Raw genomic sequence first — 21,805 nt, forward strand, 5'->3', positions numbered from 1 at the left:
GGTTAGGTTTTTTTGCTATTGGAACGATAATAGAGGACTTTAGGCAGGATGGAACAATAGCCTGGGCTAGGGATCGATTTAAAATCCCAGTGAAAACTCCTGCTAATTGATCTGCACAGTCTCTCAATACCCTTCCAGCTACCCCATCTGGCCCTGTGGCCTTCCTTGGGTTGATTCCCTTCAACACCTTCCTCATCTCTTCTTTTTCCACAGAGACTGCTACATTCCTTTGTACTGATGATAGTGATGGTAGTGATGATGGCAAAGCCTTCCCAGGGAGTGGTGGTGGTGGTGGTAAAGCCTCAGCAGGTGTTGCTGCAGATGTTACTTCAAAACGGGCAAAAAAGGCATTCAAATCCTCTGCGAGGGATGCCCCTCCCTCCTCTGCCAGGGAATCCTTGGATTTATACCCTGTTAATTCTTGTACACCTTGCCACACCTGCCTGGTGTTGTTACTTTGTAGGTGATTCTCCAGCCGCTGTCTATACGCCTCCTTTGCTACACGGATACCTCTCTTTAGATCCGCTCTAGCTAAGCTGTACAGCGACTTATTTCCACTTCTGAAAGCAGTATTTCTTGCCTTTAGCAACCCCTGGACCTCCCTTGTCATCCAGGGCTTCCTGTTTGGGTAGATCTTTATCCGGCGCCTCTGTGTTACATTGTCAGTGCAGAACCTGATATAGTCCAACACTTGCTCAGTATGAGTCTCTATATCCTGTTGGGCGAATACCTCCCAATCGGTGTCATGAAAACAGTCTTGTAGTTGTTGGGATGCTTCAGCTGGCCATATTGTAATATCCCTCTTTATAGCTGGAGTCCGTTTCCTCAATGGAATATATTCAGGAGTCAGGAGCAGGGACACATGATCAGATTGGCCTAGATGTGCCAATGGTTCAGCCTTATAGGCCTGTTTGACATTTGTATACAGCCTGTCCAGAGTCTTTTCTCCCCTGGTTGCACACTTTATGTGTTGATAGAATTTAGGTAGAACCACTTTCAAATCCGCCTGGTTGAAATCCCCGCATACAAGAAATGCAGCCTCGGGATACTTGCCTTGTTGTCTGCTAATGGCATCATGCAGAAGACCCATTGCCTCTTTGGTGTTCGCATCAGGTGCAATGTATACTATAGTTATCAGTACTGCTGTAAATTCTCGGGGGATATATATAGGTCTGCATTTAAGCGTCATAAATTCCACAGTTGGAGAGCAGTGGCTAGCTATCACAGCGTGGTTTGTGCACCAGCTGTTATTCACGTATGCACACAAACCTCCCCCCCTTCTTTTACCAGAGTCCTCTGTTCTATCATGGCGGAACACTGTATAGCCCGTTAGTTCTATGGCTGAGTCAGGAGTAATTGGTGTCAGCCAAGTTTCTGTAAGCAGCAGAAGACAGCATTCACTCACAGTTTTCTCCGTTGCTATCCACAATTTCCACTCCTCCAGCTTATTCCCCAAAGATCTCACGTTCGCATAGAAAATGCTGGGAAGCGGTAAGTTATAATGTTGTGTCTTTAGCCTTAATTGCCTTAATCGCCTTCCTCCTCTGCAGCCTCTCTTCTGTTTACGGTCTCTCCTGTGTCTCTTTACTCCCCAGTTCTTTGAAGTCAAAAAATCTTCCTATTCCGTAGCCGAATAGATAACATGTCCTGCCGACTATAAACAAGTCTATTTTGGCAGGACAAAAAAGCCAAATTCTGAGTTAAGGAGCAACCAGCCGCTGCATCTACACGCGCCGCCATCTTAGATGAAGATTAAAAGAAAGAGACATGTTCACGCTCTGTTGCTTAAATATTGGCTGGAAAGGACAAGTTCTTGCTTAAATCCACTTCAAGAAGGATTCTCGCTTATTGCATGGCATACGCGGCACTGACCTGGCTTGGAGGGTAAGGCGGCATGAACCCGCTGGGCGCCGGCGCTGAAGGTCCCGCCACTGGTGCAGCCATGTTGATCCCCACCACGGCGGGCGCCATACTAAGAGGCATGGAGACGGGAGGCCCCGGAGGCATCATCGGCTGCTGGCTCACTGTGACAGGAATTGCCATCGGGAGCCCACTCAGTGTAGGGAGCGGGGCAGAGGGGAACTGGTTCAAACCGTCGGGGCTCATAGCCGGAAGGCCTCTCTGTAAGTGAAAAGAGGGGGCAGGGGAAGCATTAATAGACAGCGGCACTGTTTTTATAAGGCGCTGTAGTGGTACCTCGGGTTACATACGCTTCAGGTTACATATGCTTCAGGTTAGAGACTCCACTAACCCAGATATATTACCTCGGGTTAAGAACTTTGCTTCAGGATGAGAACAGAAATCGTGCTCCAGCGGCGCAGCGGCAGCAGGAGACCCATTAGCTAAAGTGGTGCTTCAGGTTAAGAACAGTTTCAGGTTAAGAACGGACTTCCAGAACGAATTAAGTTCTTAACCTGAGGTACCACTGTATTAGAATGGGAAGCAAAAGATGAACAAGTAGTATCTTCAATAACACAGTGAGCAACGGATATTGGTCACAATATTGAAATGTCGGCATGGGAGCGGTTGTGGAAGAGAGAATTAAAGTTTACATCAAGTTATGGTTTCAGGGGGAAATTTGTGAAAATGATTTATAGCAAAAGTAGCAAAAATGTATAAATGGGAATCAAGTATTTGTTGGAAATGTAAAGATAAGGGAGGTATTTTCCCCCATGTGTGGTGGACTTGTAATAAGGTAAAAGCCTACTGAGAGATGATATGTAATGAATTGAAAAAAAAAATGTTTGAGATAACCTCAATTAAGAAACCAGTGGCTTTTGAGGGGGGGGGGGGAAATTATGGGATTAGAGTTACCTAGACAATATAAAAAATTATTTATGTATGTGACCACTGCTGCTCAAATGATTTCTCCAACTCCACTGAAATGATACAGGGACTTGGTGTTATTTTCCACCAATGCCTGGGGGTGCAGCAAGCCATTTGGAGACTGGCACATCACTGTAGCAAAGGGGGTGCAGAATCTGGCCAGTTTCTTGGATGCAGGATCGCTACAAGCCCTGTACCACAGCACGTCCTTTCCTGCTTTTCTAATAAGAGGTGCACAGAACCCGCTCAAAAGATGTGAGCTGACCTTCCCCCAGCTTTGCCTCCCACTGTTTAGTTGCTCCTACCTGAGTGACGGCTATCATCGCCAGAACGGTATACAGCTCTTCTTTCGTAAGCTTCCCAGGAGTGGTGCGGTTGGCCAAGGCCCATATTTGCCCAAGCGTCTCCCTGGGAAGTCCAGATGACATCAGGATGGGATAAAGTTTGCCAGTGTCTATTCCAGTGGGCGTCATAGTGGTTTCTAGAATTTTCTTGTACAGATCTGCAAAGAAAAAAGCCAGCAAAAAAAAAAAAAAGAGCGACCATTGGACTTCGCATAATCAGGAGTTGCCAACACGTAAGAACCCAAATTAGAGACAAGATGAACTTGGACTTAGACACCAGCAAATGCCAACCCTCCAGCTCCACTGTGAAGCTGGACAGCAAACAGTGTTCTACATGGAATTATAATAATAATTTATTATTTGTACCCCACCCATCTGGCTGGGTTTCCCCAACCACTCTGGGTGGCTTCCAACAAAGATTAAAAATACATTAAAATGTCACACATTAAAAACTTCCCTAAACAGGGCTGCCTTCAGATGTCTTCTAAATGCCAGGTAGTTGTTTATCTCTTTGACATCTGATGGGAGGGTGTTCCACAGGGCGGGTGCCGCTACCGAGAAGGCCCTCTGCCTGGTTCCCTGTAGCTTAGCTTCTCGCAGTGAGGGAACCGCCAGAAGGCCCGTGGTGCTGGACCTCAGTGTCCGGGCAGAACAATTCTGCGACATGTGTGGTTTCGTGTGGCCTAGCAGTTAGAGTGTCAGGCTGAAACCTGGGTTCAAATCTCTACTCAGCCACAAAAGCCCACCGTGACCCCTTGGACCAGCCTTAACTACTTCACAGAATTGTTGTGAGAATAAAATGGCAGGGTGGGCAGCAGGAGAGAACAGACCACCTGAATGAAGCTTATCCACCCTGTTCTAAATGTTTTCAGAAGGTTTTTAGTAGTAGTAGTAGTAGTAGTAGTAGTAGTAGTAGTAGTAGAAGAGTTTGGGTTTGATACCCCGCTTTATCACTACCCGAAGGAGTCTCAAAGCAGCTAACAATCTCATTTCCCTTCCTCCCCCACAACAAACACTCTGTGAGGTGAGTGGGGCTGAGAAACTTCAGAGAAGTGTGACTAGCCCAAGGTCACCCAGCAGCTGCATGTGGAGGAGCAGGGAAGCGAACCCAATTCACCAGATTACGAGTCTACCACTCTTAACCACTGCACCACACTGGCTCTTTTTACATGTATTAGCTATGTTCCTACTTTAAATGGTAGTGTTTTAACATTTTGATGCTCCCAGAGCATCAAGAAGGTTGGGAGAAGGGTGGTATAAAAATTCAATAAATAAAATAAAAGTGAGACGCCCTTAGCAAGCCCAGTTTAAAATCTAGTGTTGCCTACGAAGCACTTAGCAGAGTGTCTATATACCAGTCCCCTCACCTGCAGAAAGGGCAAATCATCTTAAGAAATAAGCTGGTTTAATTACAAGGCATCCAGAATGGGAGGTGAGCTTGCATCACCTTTTCTAATACCTTCAAAGGCTATTCCTGCTCAGTTTCATCATTGCCATTAATATTACCTGGAACTAAATTATCATTGTAAATCCAGGGAGGCATCAGTTGCTGGATTGGATCCTGGGAAGGGAAGACTCCGACACCTAAAAGGCACACACACGAAAGGAAAACTATATTTAGGAAATATCTGCAGCGAAATGACTCATCTGGAACACTTCCGTCATCTTATTTCAAAGGAGGAATCGCCTCTCTTGCAAGCAGTCCGGAATAAAATGGCACGCTCAAAGAAATGAGGGAAGAGACTTTCCTTCTGTACACAAATCAAGCTTTAAACACTCTGTATATGCAACAGAGCCTTTCTACACAGAGCTCTTGGGAAGCATTTCTAGGACTGCTGGAATTTTAAAAAATAAATGCAATTCAGCTGAGCGCTGGTGGGACCAAGGACCAGCTGAGCGCTAGCAAGGAGACCAGCCTTCTGAACTGAGGCCAATGACAGGCAGAGATAGAGCCAATGGCATCCTCTGACATGTTGTAAGTAAGAAGGCAGGAAGACGGGGGCTGTCTGAGGTTGGTGGGACAGAGTCCCATTTGCCCTTTTGCATAAGCCTCCATGGCAACTGGGCGGGGGTTTTCTATTTCAACAAATCGCCATAGTAAGAGCAATAGCTTTCCTTAGCCGTACTAAGATTTCTCCTGAAGAGGAGTGGAGGGGTAATGTCCTGGCCGGAGAAGTCAAAACACACACCCGGCCCTCAGAGCCTCCACTCCTGCAGCTGCAGAGTGCCAACTTCTGCAAACGCCTCTCCTTGGGAATCAAATGGAACTGAAGAGGCTGCTTGAGTGATGCTGGCAGCAAGCACCTGTACAGCCATCATTGTGGTGGTGGTGGAATCTAGCATCTGCAAAGAGCGATGGCCATAGAGTCCATCTCAAGCTCATTCCACAGCACTCCAGACTTCGTTTTATGCCTGTTCTTTAAGCGGGCAAAACCCTTCGTAATTTGCAGAGGCTGTTAAGTGCTATCACTGCTGTTAGGAGAGACGCCACCTGAACAGCAATCCAGGCGGTGAGCAGAGAACTAAACGGAGAAGCGGAAATACTGGGACAGTTAATATTGGGTTCTATTGCTCAAATTACATTTGTGTGAATTATTATAGAACATAGGCAGAGTCCGTCTAGCTCAGTATTGTCTGCACTGACTGGCAGCGGCTCCCCAGGGTTTCAGAAGGGGGTCTTTCTACTTGGAGCTGCTGGGGGTTGAACCAGGAACATTCTGCACATGCTGCAACACTGAGCTACATCTCTCCCCTTAATATTCCACTCCTCCTGGTGCTGCATTTAGTAGGAAGACAGCGAGCTGCCTTATACCAAGTCATATTGTTGGTCTGCTTAACCCTGTGTTGTCTACACTGACTGGCAGCTGCTCTCCAGGGTTTCAGACAGTGGGTATTCCCAGTCCTATCTGGAGATGCCAGGGACTGAACCTGGAACCTTCTGCATGCAAAGAAGCTCCACAACTGACCTATGTTCCTTCTCCTATCACCTGGCCTTAAGTCTACACCATCCATCAACTTCATTCATGGTATTGGGGTGCATTTGTTGCTGTTTGAGGAGATGAGGTGTTTATTTCCCACCCCCCACTCCACAAGGTAAATAACAGCTAAAGACAAGAATCAGAAGAAAGCATGCATGATTGGAAGAACTTTTTTTCTGCTGAAAATGAGGCAGGATCAAATCTTATTCAAAGAAGCTTGTTAGGTTTTGACCCTTACAGGTTACAAACAAAGTTTGAGAAACAGAAGAACTTGCGGACGTCACATGTTAAGTCAGGAGAATCGGCACTTTGCTGTTATTATTCAAGCAGGGGTTCAGAGCAAAATCACCCGGCATTCGTGTTAAAGAGGTTAGCATGTTCAAGCAGCACTGGAGCGTAAGCTCTGCAAGACACAGATATGCTCACCACGCTCTTGGGCTGACAGGTTTTGTTCTGAAGCCTTGTTTGCCTTTGGACCGGGGCTGCCGCTCGGGAGCACCCCTACGGGCTGCCAGTTACTGGCCCCTAACCTGGGATCAGGGCCGTTTGCAGCTGGAGCTGCGGCACTGAGCTCAGCGTCAGGAGTTTTAAGTTGGGTTTGTGGCTGCCCAAATTCACTCAACCCACAGGGTGGCAGGGGCTTCTCTTCCAAGGGAGGGCCTGGACAGATAAAAGGAGGAATTGTTGGCACTTGGTTAAATCTCAAGTTTGGAACTCCACCCCAATCCACGCACAAATACACCCTGCCTCCAAACACAAAAGGAGCTGTCGAGGTGTGGAAACAAGAATGAATGACCAGCCCCACATATACCCAAGGCTGGTGCAGATGCCATGTCTTCCTACACGTCATTTTATTCCTTTCCAACCAGCTCTCAACATTCCATGGCTACTGAGCATGCTCAGGCCTCAGTCAGCTTCTTGGGAGGGGGAGTTGCCCCTAAGGTGTGTTTCAACCCACCCCCTCCCCCAAAAAACTAGAGGTTCTCTTGAGCATGCTGATACCTCCCTCTTCCTTCCAATAGCTCCATTTTAGCTTCGTATCTGTTGGCACTCACCACATGAGTTTGACACTAGAGGGAGTGATCATTATTATTTAGATGTTACGTATGTAAGTCACGGCACAAGAGGCATTCCTTCCTGTGACAAAAGAGGGGAGAATACCTCTTCTAAGAAAGCACCTGCCACTACAGATTTGGAAGTACTAACTTTCAAATTCTGCTGCCCAGTTAATTGGGGGTGGGTACCTCTTAAATCGGGACGTGGATGGCGCTGTGGGTTAAGTCACAGAGCCTAGGACTTGCTGATCAGAAGGTTGGCGGTTCGAATCCCCGCAACGGGGTGAGCCCCTGTTGTTTGGTCCCTGCTCCTGTCAACCTAGCAGTTCGAAAGCACGTCAAAGTGCAAGTAAATAAATAGGTACTGCTCTGGCGGGAAGGTAAATGGCGTTTCTGTGCGCTGCTGTGGTTCGCCAGAAGCGGCTTCGTTATGCTGGCCACATGACCCGGAAGCTGCACGCCGGCTCCCACGGCCAATAAAGCAAGATGAGCGCCACAACCCCAGAGTCGGCCACGACTGGACCTAATGGTCAAGGGTCCCTTTATCTTGACCTTTACCTCTTAAATCAATCAAAATATTTTTAAGCAACCTAGTAATACAACATCATGCATATTTGCTAGACACGTGTTCCACTGCATGTAACAGGGCTTACTCCAGAGGAAGTGCGCTCAGGATCACAGCCTAAATGTTGCAGCTCTAAGTCAAATCACTTGTTTTTGATTAGATGGAATTTACCAAGCATAAAGTCACGTTCCCATATTCAGTGCTGCTAGATTTCGTACCCCATCCCCTCCCAAACACCAAATATATGGTATGTTACCTGTTTTCTGAGTGTTTTGTGAAGCTGGAGAAGCAGAGAAATAAGGAACCTGCCCCCTGGGGCCGTGAAAGATGGAGGACACTGGAATCTGGGCTGGAGGGAGAGACTGGGCCACAACCTTCTCTGAAAGCCGTTGCCCAGCCTGGGAGGAAGGATGGCAAGACTGAAAAGGCTGGGAAGAGGTGGGAGGCACGAATGTCGGGGCGTTTTCGACAGGCCCCTGTATAAAGTCACTAAACTCGTCATCGTCAAGAAAGGCAGAGGTTTGGGAGACAGACACAGTAGAATGGGATGGCGTGGGATGATCTGCAAAATGGAATGAACACACACACATACGTACACACAAAATGGAAACCAATGAGGACAACAAGGCTTTTTGCTAAGGATAATAAATAAATAGAGAGAGAGGGAGGGAGGGAGAGAAATGGCCATTTCTAATGAAGGCAGAACAAGGTTGCTGGCAATGTTGATTCCATGCCAAGCGGTATTGCTCAGCGTTTCATAAACTGCTGCGCTGAGGAACATTGCTGCATTGAGGAGGTCCTCCTGAGAGTTCCCCTGCCCTCAGACGTTCAGGTGGCGGCGGCCCAGGAGAGTGTATTGTCTGTGGCAGCCCCTAAGTTGTGGAACTCCCTCCCCTTCAAAGGGCGTCTGGCAACTTCACTATACAGTCGTACCTTGGTTGTCGAACAGAATCCGTTCCAGAAGTCCGTTCGACTTCCGAAAAGATTCGACAACCAAGGCACAGCTTCTGATTGGCTGCAGGAGCTTCCTGCACTCAATCGATAGCCACGGAAGGGTGTTCAACTTCCAGAGAACATTCGTAAACTGGAACACTCACTTCTGGGTTTGGGAGCCAAAACGTTCCAAGTTGCAAGGCGTTCAAGATCCAAGGTACGACTGTATAGGTTTTGCTGTTATGTTGAAGATGCACCTCTTTATCCTGGGATTTGCCACCTGAGACACATGTTGTTAGTACCCATCCTAATCTTGTGACTAAGTTTTAAAGCTGCTGCATTTGTCCTGTGAAGGTGTATGGAATGGAGGCAGTAGTGACTGACGCTCATTGGGACTGCCAGGGTGGAAGGCAGGGAGTCCAGCAGTAGGTGGAGCCAATTAATTCTGGTTCCCCTCCCCTCGCTCAAAAGAGAAAAAAAATCCTTCTCCCTGTTGAGTTTTATATGGGTGTTGCTATGATCCCGTCACAGTTATGCACCCTTCAGTCCTGCTGATTTCAAAAGGAGAGGTTGAATCAGTGAGATTTATAAGTGCTTAACTCTGGTTTCAGTATGTCCTTAATGTATTAACAAATGAAGAAACGAATAATTTTTTTATCAACTAGATAGATGCTAAATGGTTTTTATGAAGCTGCATCTCATTATCTTAGCCCTGCCCTGGTGGCCTCCAGAGGTTTCTAGACTACATATCCTGTTGTTGTTATTCATTTATTTATACCCTGCCCTTTTTTCCTAATGGGACTCAAGATGGTTTACAGATAAAAATAAGAACTGCTAAAAACATAGAAAAAGCAATTACGCATTGACAAAATTTAAACTATATGCATGTATTAAATCTATTTAAACCACACAAATAATTACAATTCAAAGAGCACGACACCAGCCCTTTCATTAAAAGGAGTTGGTTTCCAAAAGCTTCTTGGAACAGGAAGGTGTTCACCTGCCAGTGAAAGGACAACAAGGAGAGGACCAGTCTCACTTCGCTAGGGAGGGAGTTCCAAAGTCTGGGAGCAGCTGCCAAAAAGGCCCTCTCCCACGTCCCCACCAAGTGTGCCTGTGAGAGTGGCAGGACCAAGTGTCATCCCTGACCATTGGCCAGGCTGGCTGGGACTGATGGGCACTGGAGTCCGACAACACTAGGAGACCACCAGCTCAGGGGGGAAGCTACAAGAGAGGTTTTCATTCTCTGCATCTCTGATGAAAAACGTAATACCTGAGTTTTTTGGATGTGATGTCGGCGTGGGGTGCAGCTTCGCATCTCTGGAAAACCCATCCAGGTTCCCTTTAATAGCTTCCAGTGCATCGTCTCTGCTCTTCTCACCCATCTAGAAACAGAGGCATTAGAGCGTAAGAAAAAGATGGCAGCTGGATCAGGCCAAAGGCCCCTCTAGCCAGTGACCAACCAGTTGCCCCAAAGGAAAGCCTGCAAACAGGACCCGAGTGCGAGGGCGCTCTCCCCTCCTGCGGTTTCCAGCAACTGGCATTCAGAAGCACCCTGCCTGACAGTGAAGACATGACCCGCAGTGAAACTCTTAACAGCATGTGAAAAATATGTTTTAAACACTTTTTCTTCCCCAACAAAAGCCAGCTTTGCATCTCAGTGGCAACCTTTATCAAGAGGCCAGCCGAAACAGTCAAACTAAAACATTTTTTTGTCCGGGAGAAGTTTATCATTTCGTATCTTGTTTTTTATTCAACCTTGTACATTTCAATGTTCTGCACTGTTTCATTAAAAGGTTACATTTTCTATCAGCTGTGCTCATTTTCCCAGCTCAAGAGAAAATATGTTAATGATTTTAAAATCTGACAGGGTGCTGCTGAAAACACCCCTTGTCAACAGACCTTTGGCTTCACGCTGCTTAAAAGCCGTAGCTTCTGTTTCTGCTCTTCAAACTGGCGCCTTTTCCTTTCCTCTTCGAAAAACTTTTGCTGGTGTTCATATCGTTTCCTGAAACGAGATACAAGCCATGCCATATTTTTTTTAAAAAAGGATTATTATTTAGGCCCTAAATTCACCACTATTTATTTTCCTGCTTTCCGCAGCTAAGTATTACATTTCATAAACCAGAGGTAGGGAAACTTCTTCCACCTGAGGGCCACATTCCCCTCTGTGCAATCTTCTGAGGGCCATGTGCCCTTGGTGGGCAGGGTCAGAAGTAAAAGTGGGTGGAGCAACCCATGTAAATTTTACCTTTGTGTCCTAGGCTAGTTTCTATACGCACCGACATGACCCTTCCTCTTCTCTATCTAGGCAAGCAAGAGACATTGTTCAAAGACAACACCAGCCAAGTAAGCACACTAATGGGGGGCTGCGCCTGACCCCAGGCTTGCCTTAGGACAAAGTAACACTGCCCAAGACCCAATCTTGTTCGAGGCACTCCATCTGAATCTCCAAATTCAGATGTGATCTTCACAGCTGCCTGGCTTGTGGGATGTAAAACGCAGGAGCAGTCAATGACAACATTCCTAGAGTGTACATGTTAGAACATGGGGAGGGATGTCTGTCCAGCAAGCAGGTAAACTTCCTAGGGACGGACTTCCTCCGCATGTGACCAGAGGTGGGTGTGGCCTCACCTGTGCAGGTAAATGATAAAAGCACAGGGCAGGCAGCCATTCTCTCTTGCCTCTTGCCTCTCTCTGCCATCACTTTTCGAAGAAGCAGGATGCCCTCTTGGCTCTCAGCCAAGAGAGGACGGGACTATCTTCCTATAAGATAGATTCTGAGTGTATTTTACCTTTTTAAGCGTGTCTGCCTTCTGGGATCATATTGTGAACAGAACGTGAGCAAACTCTTTTATACTTTTATAAAGACTGTGTCGTGTCTTGTATTTTAAGAGGGAACAAAAGGGGAAATTACCAGAGTAATTATTATAGAGGTTCTAGCGAACCTGTGCAAGCGTTACCGTTGCAAACTTAAAAAGGGGAATGTTATAAACTCTGCTGATATTTTGGGAACTTGTTAGCACAAATTGGATTAGGATATAATCTCACAGTATATCCTCTCCTGCACCCCAGAACATTCCCACATGGCTGAAATGGGTTCTCATGCTAATGCTCCTTACTTGCTTGGAAGGAGAGGGGTGTTTGTGTGAATTTAGAACCCTATGATTTCTGAAAAGCTGGAATGTAGCCTACTGTACAAAGGTCAGTCATCTCCTTTGCTCCGCCCACTTTTGCCACTGGCTCCACCCACCACTGGTATGTCAGCCCCATATGGTTGCCCAAAACGGAATGTTCTTCTTGGGCTCTAAAGGCACCCCGCCCCTAGCATAAGGCCCCTAACAACCCTTCTCATCTCCATCCCAACACTTGGGGGGGACAGCTAAGCATCACTTACTGTTGCTCTTCCACAAACTGCTTCCGCATGTCCTGGGTGTACTGAGGAGCTGCTGGGCGCATTCCTAAGAAGGGAGCCTGCCCCATGTATGACATCCCAGCCGCTTGCATCGGGCCCAGATTCATGCCACCCTGGGAAGCAAATGAAACATATGGCATTCAATTATTTAATGTTAAAAATAAAATAAAAACCACATTGCTAAGAGCAAGAAACATTGGGGGAAGCCAACCCAGGAATCTGGGAAAGGGATGCAGCTCAGTGAGAAAACACCTGCACGGTGTGCAGAAGGTTTCTGGTCTAATCTGCAATGGCCACGGGACCTGCTGCAACAAAACACTGCAATGGTGGAGGGTTCCTGCTTTACGGGAGTTCCAACCAGCCATGCACACTTCCAATACAGCTCATCCCATTCCATCCAACTCCCGTTTCAACTTTCTGTCACCACCGAGCATGCTTCGTCCTCGTTGCCCTATAGCATGCTTCCCCCAAGATTCTGCACTCTCATTGGGGCTTGCTGTGCAAAGAGTTCCTCATCCCCTCCCCGTAACACCCGAGACACAAATAGGATGCTTGGTGGTGGCAGAGTGCCGGCACCAGCAGTTGACAAGGTGGGGCACTGACCCAAGGGCCACAGGGGCTTGAAAGGGCACCTCACCAGCCCAACCTGGCTGCACTGCTGTTCAACAAATGCTCTCTCTTTTTCTTTTTTAGCAGCAAGCTCATTTCTGAATAAGGGCTCAGCTCACCTATGGTGGCTGCCCTAGCAGTGTCTGAGTAGGACTATAAATCTACATGCTGGGGCACTGCATTTGAGTAACTTTAAGATGGCAGGTGGCCACAATGGATAGCAGCCAAGCTTAGCTCCCATTCAAAAGCACTCCCACCTGCCACAGCTTCGGCACGCCTGGGGGCAGGCAGTGAGCACGTGGCCCCATGCCAAATGCCAAGGGCCCCCCAAAGTCTGACACTGGTTGTACTCAGATGATATTTTGAGAAGCTTCACAGGGTGGCTTTGGTGCAAGAGCAAGGATACGAATTGAAATATTTTATTTATGAGAAAGAAGCTTAGGAAGGGGAAGCCTGCCGGGCCGCTCCCGTAGGTTTCTCGCATAAATCAGCAAACTCCACTCCTCCTGATACAGATCAAAGCCCAAGAGCTTCCTGTTGACTAAGCACAAGTCTCAAACCTGCATGGTCATTGTTCCAGGAGGCATCTGAGAGCCGTAATTCATTCCAATCATGCCCTGCATGTTGGGCTGCATGACTGACACCATCGAGAAGCCTTGCTGTTGCATGGGAATCATACCTACACCAAGGCATGAAAGGTTTGGTTAGGATTCCCTGTTAGATCTAAATTTTATTAATCCACAGCTACAAGCATAATTATCTGGGCCAAGGCAGGCCACCGTCTGACCCAACCATTATTTCAATATTATTAATCAACTGATTATTTTGCTTGATTATTTAATGTCTAAACCGCTTAATATATTTAAAAAAAATATCTAAGCAGTGTACATAAAAACTGAAAACAACAACAAATTAAACAAAATATTACAAAAATACAGCTACATATAAAAACGTTACATTAATACAAAGTGATATGAATACTAATTCATTTTCCTTTGGACACACCCTCCCTCTCAGCCTCTGGGTTCTCACCCAGGGTCCAAACAAACTCTCAGCTCACCCACAAAAGTCTCACAACGAGAAGAGTTCCTGGAAAGAGCGGGTAGCACCCTGGTCTCTCAACTCTTTTTATGGGCAAACCCAGGTTGGATGGCACTTCCTCAGGCTGCTTACAGCTGTGTCCCATTCAGCTGAGCTCCCACACCCAGTTCCAGGTACAGTAGGTTTGTTGAGTTTCTGAGGGGGTCCAGAGGGTGGGGAAGGGGGACCCCCTACATTCACAGCTCTTTCTTCCCCCACTGTCTCATCCTCCTCCTTTACTGTCCCACGGCAGGGCTTGGTTAAGGGGTTGGGGATGGGCTGCAAGATCAGATACTCCTTCTGGGGATGGCTCCAGATTTAGGGGGGAGGCCCTGGACACAGTGCCTTCCAGCAGGTCCCCTTCTTCTGCCACTGGACCCAACATATGGGGGCTGTGGGCATCTCCAAGCGATGCCAGATTGCTGGGGCTAGCTGCCATTTTAATTTCACACATTCCCATTGAGGCGGGGTCGTTCTTGGCACATTGTGGGAAAGTGGAGTGGCAGGCAGACCCAAGCCGCCCAGGGAAGGTACCAGAAGTGGGATCTGCCCCAAGTTTGCCAGGCAAGGATGCCATCCTGGGATCCCTTCCTCCAGCTCTTCCCCTCTCTGCAAGTCTTAGTCACGATTAAGGGCTACATCATTACAAGCCTTGATAATGGTTAATCTAACAGGGGATTCCATTAGGAAGAGCTCTGAAGCCAAATAATTAGAATTGACCTTGGTCAATGGCAGCACTGGCACATTCCTTAAGAACAGTTAACACCTCTGGGGAAAGCACCTGAAATGTAACTCTGATTTAAGAGACGTATCTGCACCAGTCCTGCATTGTCAGGTGTCCTGGCATCTCCCCAAGGAAGCCTTGGAGCTCCACTTCTATGGAAGAGGAACCCAAAGATTTTCTTTACCCTAAGTTTCAACACCCTCATCTTGAGCATCACATATAGGGAAGAGTCAGATCTTAAAACAACAACAACAACAACTCTGAGAGATATATTTTAACACTTGCAGTTTTGAACCTCATTCAGTTCTAGCAAAGAGTCCTCCAGATGGTGTCGATTTCCCATCAGCCCCAGTCGGCTTGGGCCCAACCAATCAGGGATGATGGGAACTGGAGTCCAAGAACATCTTGGAAGGCCGCAGGTTCCCCTTTCCTAATAATATACTTTGCCTTCCCCTCCCATTAAAGTTTGAACTTTTACGTACCCTGAGGACCAAGACCACCTGCAACAGGAAACATGAAGCTGAAACAGAAAGTGGTGAAAATCGTGAGTCTTCCATTTTGAGTAATAGTGCAAGCTCTAATGCAAAACATTGCCTCAACTGTTTGGGGGTCAAGTTGGTAAATGAATTGTGGCTGGCAGCTCTCTCCTGTGTTGGAGCTGTCCGCAAACAGAGCAGTTTAGTGGAATTTCCTTACTGTCCATCAGGCACAATCCAGATTCGAAGCTGGGTTTCGTTCTCATTTCCGCATTCATATGTTCTATGAAAAGCAGTTTGTTTTACTGTTTCATTCCATAAAATGGAATTAGAGTAAAGAACTTTTAAAACAATAATAAAAGCATTTTACTCTCATTATGTTTTATGGAACAGAACAGTAAAACACGAAAACACACAGAGTGTAAGCAAGCAGTATTCATCCAGGTATGCAAGAAGCATTGAGTGCTCTGGGCATGAAGGAGGACTACGTATGGGTGCGACCTGGGGAGAATTCTGAGGGCCAGAGAGAGAGGCCTGCAGGGCCACATTCAGCCCCAGAGCTTGAGGTTCCTCCTGCTCCTGCTTGAAAAGCACAGTAATGTAAGAAGAGTCTCGACAGATGAAGTCCATTTAGCCCAGCAGTCCAGTTTCCACAATGGCCAAACCCAAAGCACCTGGATGCTCCTAAGCAGGACTTGAAAGAACGAAATCTGCCTCTTCCACTACTGCAACTCCTCAGTATTGAGGCTGAGGGCTACTCACAACTGCTGAATAAGGAGAAAAAAGTGGCCATTTAACACAGGCACACATCCTTTTTAATGTCCCTTTCACAAGGGTCCATAACAAGCCCATTAAGTTGGGTTGATGCATCTTCCATTTCAAGGAGTGTCTCAGGGAGATGTACCTGTGCATTTGGAGAGTCTCGTGGACGAATGTGAACCTGTTCCACTACAGGCAACTCCAGATTTGCACGGGGGTTGCATTCCGGGTCCTCACATGCAACTGCGAAGCCCACATAAGCCTGCCCTACCCTGTTGCACCCCCTTTTCCTGCCACTTCCGCGTTCGCAGTAATGCAGGCATGCACGGTCCCACGTGCTTTGAACATGCACAACACGGTTGTTGCCTGTATATACAGTTCTTTGCAGAGCCGCCTTGCATGGGGAGACAACAGGGCCGGAAGCAAGTCTTGCGATTGTGGTTTAAATTTTGAAATTGTGAAATGAATTGTTTGTTAGCAGTTTTTACTTCACAAGATCAGCTTGGAGTTCTGTAAGACATCCCAATATGGGGTGGGGGGAACCACTGCCTCACAGTAAAGGCGTCCAGGGGACCAGCCCTTGCAAACCCATGGTGCTCTTCAACAGGAAGGCTTCCTCTTCAAGTAGCCCCCCAGGTCTCTCTCTGTGGCCCTTGGGAACCACCCAAAGCCCCTTCACAAACATCCCTCTGCACCCCACGGCCACAGTCCTCACCAGTCCTGCTTTGCACTCTCCTTGAGTGTTTTGCTTGGCTGGAAGGTGTCCTTGAACTCTGATAATGCTTCTGATAATGCCTGGATGCAAGACAGAACTAGCCTACTATACTAAAGTAAGATTCACATTCATTGCTCTGCTCACATTTGCATCTGGCCCTGTCCACCCCTGGCATGCGGCCCCCAGAAGGTTGCTCAGAATGGAGCGTGGCCCTCCATCTGAAAGCGCTTTACTACCTCTGTGTTAAAGTCCCAGGACAGTCTCTCCCGCCCTTAAAAACCAGTGGCTGCACACTGCTAAGAACAAAAGAATAAGGGCATTTGACGAACGCTTGCATTAATCATAAGGAACCCGCCACTGAGGTCAACATGCCCAATTTCAATCTACTAGTTGCTCAAACTGGTGCTAATTCAAACCTACATGTCACGTTTAAACTCCCCTGTGGGAGTCACACATCTGCATCAGCGCTCCACACGCGTGACCCCCCCCCATCCTTCTGTATCAGGATCCTACCACGAAAGAGGAGGGAGGGGGAGAAGGGGCAAAATCATGACTTGATCTGAGGGGCTCGTTGCCATTCCACACAGGAAGAAAAGAAAGGCCGAATCATTAAACATGCATGGCTTTCCAGAGAAGCGGTGACTTATTTATAAGCAGCTACAAAGGAGAAAACACACTCCTGCTAATTAGAGTCAGAGAGAAAAGAAGACACAAGACCAACATTTTCTCTGATGCTAAATCAGGAAGGGCCGTAACTCAGTGGTGGAACATTTGCTTGGCATGTAGAAGCTTCCAGATTCAATCCCTGCCCGATACCGTGGAGTGCCACTGCCAGTCAGTGTAGACAATACTGAGATAGATGGACCACTGGTCTGATTTAGCAGAGGGCAGCATCCTACCTTTGCTTATTTATAAAATATATTTATATACCGCCAGTATGCCAGGCACATTTTGCACCTGGCTTTCAACCACTTTCGACCATCTAGGGATCATTGGATCTGGACTGTTTTCACACACTAATATCCCAACCTGTAGAATTCTATCAGTTATATTTTATCTGCACCATCAGAATGAATTCTTGAATCCACACATTCAACTGGAAGAGATACACCAGTACCTCTGGTAAGAAGAAGAAATATTAACTTGAGTGGGTATAAACCCAACATTCTCTAAAGCCAACAGAACCTTTTACTTGTTCACCTACACATAACTGCCTGTCCCAGGGCAAGTTGAACTCCCAAAGGAATGTTCGTAGGCTCCAAGAATTATGCCTCTTTGAAGTTGGTGGAATTTTAAGCAGCCTAGCCAGGCACAGCACAGCACAGCAGCCATATTCTCTCTGGGAGAGTGACTAACCAATATTGGGACTGCAATCCAAACCTTCAATCCATCAAGCTGGTTTAAAAACAAAAAATAAATAAAACTGGGAAGAGGGATGGACTGATAAAGCACTCTCAGCATCTCAACCTTCCACTTGCTTTACATTAATCCTCCTCAAGTGCTGCACCAACCATACCCCGTAACAAGAAAACGCTCAGCCTATACCCAACACACTTTTGTTTATCATTTAGATAAAGCCATATACTTATGTAAATAAAAACAGAGAAGTATCTGCCCCAAGAAGCTATCTAAAATAGTTAATGGGGAAGGTGGACAGGAATGTCATACCTTTATAACCTGTACTTTAACCTCTTTTCAAGGAATATTGGTAGCAGAGGGGCTTGGGTTTGACTGAGCGCCGGCACAGGAGATGTAGCTGTGATTCCTGCATGGCAGGTGGTTGGACTAGACGACCCCTGGGGTCCCTTCCAACTCTATGATTCTAAAATCACTCCTCCCCTTCCTCAAAGTTAGTATTTGCCCCGTAGGGAAAAAATACTGGCGGCCATAAGATACCTGTATGTTTTGCTCCATGGGGCAAAAAGCAGTTTTACAGCACAACTTTTAACAGGGAAATGGCTCCAGGGTCAGAAGAAAGGGTTAGATTCTCCCTTACCCAGCCTTGCAGTTATGATTGAAATTGCTCAGCCACTGCTATTAATAACTTTTAAAAACAATGGTAGCCCCTGATCTGAGGATGCAACTCAATTGGACATGGGAACTTCAAGTCTAACCTATCTCATATGGTTGTTGTTCAGGTGGGGGGTGGAGGTAGGAAGCATACCCTGCGGGAAGAGATAAGCCAACGTATAAGTAAGTGACATTACTGTGCTATGGGTTCCTAAACATCCATTGAAATTACACAGGAGGGAAAAAGAATTATCAATAGAAAAAGGACTCCAGAAGACCTATACCCTGTCCTAAAACAAACCCAAGTTGTGTTCCTCCGCCTTGAAATTAAACATAAGTTTTTAAAAAATAAATTAAGAATTGAAATAATAAATTCCCGAAACCCAACCTTGAGCATTCCTCCCCCACTTTAAAAAAAGTGGATAGTGGAATTCTGTACTTGTTATCCAAAAATGTAAACTTTTTTTAAAAAAATGGACTCCTCACCCATTCTCTCTCTTTCTCAGTTTTATATAATTGATGGGGAGAGAGAACCTATTTTTCTCATCTATCTATAATTTACTAAGGGGAGGAATCTCACATTTTCTCTCTCTCTAATTCTCTCTTTCTAATTTAATAATAAATAAACTGATGAATGTTAAATGCCTAATAGACAGATATCTGCCCAATCTTTACATTCAGCCAGAAAGGCAACAATGAACACATGATGTTCACCTTACTTCTAGAAGAAATAGGACACTCACAGGGTAAGCCTAACCATGTCTACTTAGAAGTAAGTTCTACTGAATTCTGTGGGGCTTACCCCCAGGTAAATGAGATTAGTATATCAATGTATCTTGCAGCACCTATTGATTAATTAATTAAATTTCCGCACCGTCCTTCATCCTAGATTATAGGACTCCTGACCTAGTATTATTAACCAGAAGCCTCAATATTTTGTTTTGAGTACCTGCTTAAAGACCCTGTGGTTGCAAGTGGGCCTATTACCCATGTGGAGCTCAGTCAACTGGTTAGCAACCATTCACTGACCCTATGTTAAATACTGGGTGTTAAATACTTTTAATGCTGTTATGTTAATGATCACCAACCGGATATACGTAAGCCCATACAACACATTCTTATGCATCCATCAGAATGGCTTTACTGTACAGTATTTTAAGACGGCGAAAGATCCACCCGCTCCAACCATTATCCATAAATATCTGAGAGAGAAAGCAGATTAAGTACACACACATTATGTGTACTGTATGCTACTGTATACTGTATACTGTGTGTGTGTTGCCTGAGTAAGACTCCACCCAATCAATCACATTTAAAGCATCTGAAAGAAAATATTTAAGATAACATAGGCAAGTAGCTAACATATAGGCTGCGCATTGCCACTTTGCCTATACGTGCAAATACTAATATCTATAGCCTGTGCACTATATAGATAGATACACACATATATAAACGAACTCCTTTGGATGGAAGGGCGGGCTCTAAATTGAAGTAACCATGATGTACGTGTTAGGTATGATGTAGGTGCCTATCTTCTCCTTCCTCCTATGTATTCTCCTATATATTTAGGTTTAATTGGTGCGGGGTGGGGAATACACCCCCAAAGGCTTTAAAAGTCGCTCCAGGGAGCCAGAGGGACCCTTGAATAATCCGAGATGCCAAAGTCACCTGAGAAGAAGCGCGCCTGCTTCCCGCCTCCCCTCCGGCCGCGGGATCCCCTCCTACCTGGCAGGCCCGGGGCTTCCTCCGGCGCCACCTGCTGCTCCCGGAGGCGGCCCGGCGGTGCCCGGCAGAGGAGCGGCGGCGGCCGAGGTGCTGAGGGAACCGCCGCCGCCGCCGGCTCCCTGGCCCGGCCGCAGCGCCATCTTGCTGCCCGGCGACTGAGGCAGGAGCCCGAAGCAGGGCCTCCCTCTCGGGCTCCTGTCAGCTGGGCCGCCGCCGCCGCCACTTCCGGGGCAGAGCCTCCTCGCCTCGCCCCCGCCAGGCCCGGCCCACCGACTGGGCAGCGCCCGCCTTGAGGGGCGGGAAGGAGCGGGGTCTAGCCGCCCTCTTCTCTCTCCCCCCACAAAGTGGGGAAGTGAGGGGTCTTGTGAGGCGTAGGCAGAGTCACCCTATAGGCAGGTGCCTGGGTGCCCTCCAGGTGTGGGGAGCCTACTGTTCATCCATCTCCACCGGCTCTGCCTAACAATAATTTGATTTATTACTAGGCTTTTGATTATTATTACCTGTCTTGGGCATAGGGGTCTTGTGAGGCGTAGGCAAAGTCACCCTATAGGCAGGGGTGGGTGGCTTCCCTAGGTGCCCTCCGGGTGTGGGGCAGGATGGAGGCTGCTATTATTCATCCCAGAGGTCTCTTCATCTCCACCCGCTCTGCTTTAGCAATAATTAGATTTTATTACTAGTCTTTTCATTATCATTATTGTTACCTGTTTCCGTTTGCCAAAGCTGCCCTGAAGAAAGGAGAGGTATAAATAAATATAATACTTTTTAACCGCCTTCTCTCCACAGTCACCTCAAGGCACACAAAGTAAAAATAAGTTTTAACGCATGCCAAAAAAAAGCCCTGACAATACATTGAAGAGTAAAACAAACTATGGTCAGTACCTGTAGGATCTCGATTTATATGCATATGTCAGTCAATACGCAGCACTGTATCTTCAGAAAGATGTATGCGTGTGTTTTTTCTAGCTGTAGACCTAAAGCTCTTTGTAATCTATATAAAGATTTGAGATCTAACAACTATAAAGATTTAACGAGATGGGTATATAGTTCTCAGATTCCTATATGTATTAATCTCTATTAAATATACAATTTTGACAGCTCATATACAGATCTAAATGAGCAAGTATCTATAGATATATGCAGGTGTAGATTTCTCAATATATTGCATGTTTTTCCCCCTGAGGTGTATCTAATGAGGCCTTAAAATAGATCCATTCAGATCAACAGACATGACCAACATTTTATGTGGACTACTGTATGACTTAGGTGAATAAAACCCCATTATTAAATTCATAAAAGAAATAGATGTTGATTTTTTAATAATAGGTGTGTGTGCCTGCAGAGGTGTTTCTCATTTTGCTACCCATCTGTGAGCCTTTGGAAGGATATTGGTAAAATATATATTTCTAGAATGGAGAAGGAAAGCATTCTTAGCAGTGTAGGGCAGGCCAAAAAGGCTCCACACCTCTGCTCTATAGAGAAATCTCTCTCTCTCTCGTTATGGTGTATCTTTCCCTTTGAAGAGCTTAACCCAAAAAAATGCAACAAAAAATGAAGAAATATTTAGGAACATAAGACACAAGGCATAGCGAAA

General features: G+C 46.4%; 1 protein-coding gene across 6 annotated transcripts in view; it reads right to left on the minus strand.

Moving 5' to 3' along the window:
* The window catches only part of SYNRG (synergin gamma), a 60,171-nt gene extending 39,724 nt beyond the window's left edge, over positions 1-20,447 (minus strand). For 2 of the 6 annotated variants that reach the window (XM_083587408.1, XM_083587409.1), the window contains exons 1-11: positions 20,215-20,447; positions 15,012-15,049; positions 13,286-13,404; positions 12,099-12,229; positions 10,604-10,709; positions 9,975-10,086; positions 8,025-8,330; positions 6,575-6,808; positions 4,677-4,754; positions 3,132-3,328; positions 1,873-2,121 (exon numbers count right to left, since the gene is read on the minus strand). In XM_083587408.1, coding sequence (XP_083443534.1) covers positions 1,873-2,121; positions 3,132-3,328; positions 4,677-4,754; positions 6,575-6,808; positions 8,025-8,330; positions 9,975-10,086; positions 10,604-10,709; positions 12,099-12,229; positions 13,286-13,404; positions 15,012-15,049; positions 20,215-20,354 — 1,710 coding nt within the window. In that variant the 5' untranslated portion in view covers positions 20,355-20,447. The remainder of the gene's footprint in view (positions 1-1,872; positions 2,122-3,131; positions 3,329-4,676; positions 4,755-6,574; positions 6,809-8,024; positions 8,331-9,974; positions 10,087-10,603; positions 10,710-12,098; positions 12,230-13,285; positions 13,405-15,011; positions 15,050-20,214) is intronic. The other 4 variants (XM_083587413.1, XM_083587412.1, XM_083587411.1 and 1 more) reach the window with 3 other exon arrangements.
* Between the last annotated feature and the right edge of the window lie 1,358 nt (positions 20,448-21,805).

The sequence above is a fragment of the Podarcis filfolensis genome (genome assembly GCF_964270895.1).
Source record: "Podarcis filfolensis genome assembly, chromosome: 15".
Taxonomy (NCBI): domain Eukaryota; kingdom Metazoa; phylum Chordata; class Lepidosauria; order Squamata; family Lacertidae; genus Podarcis; species Podarcis filfolensis.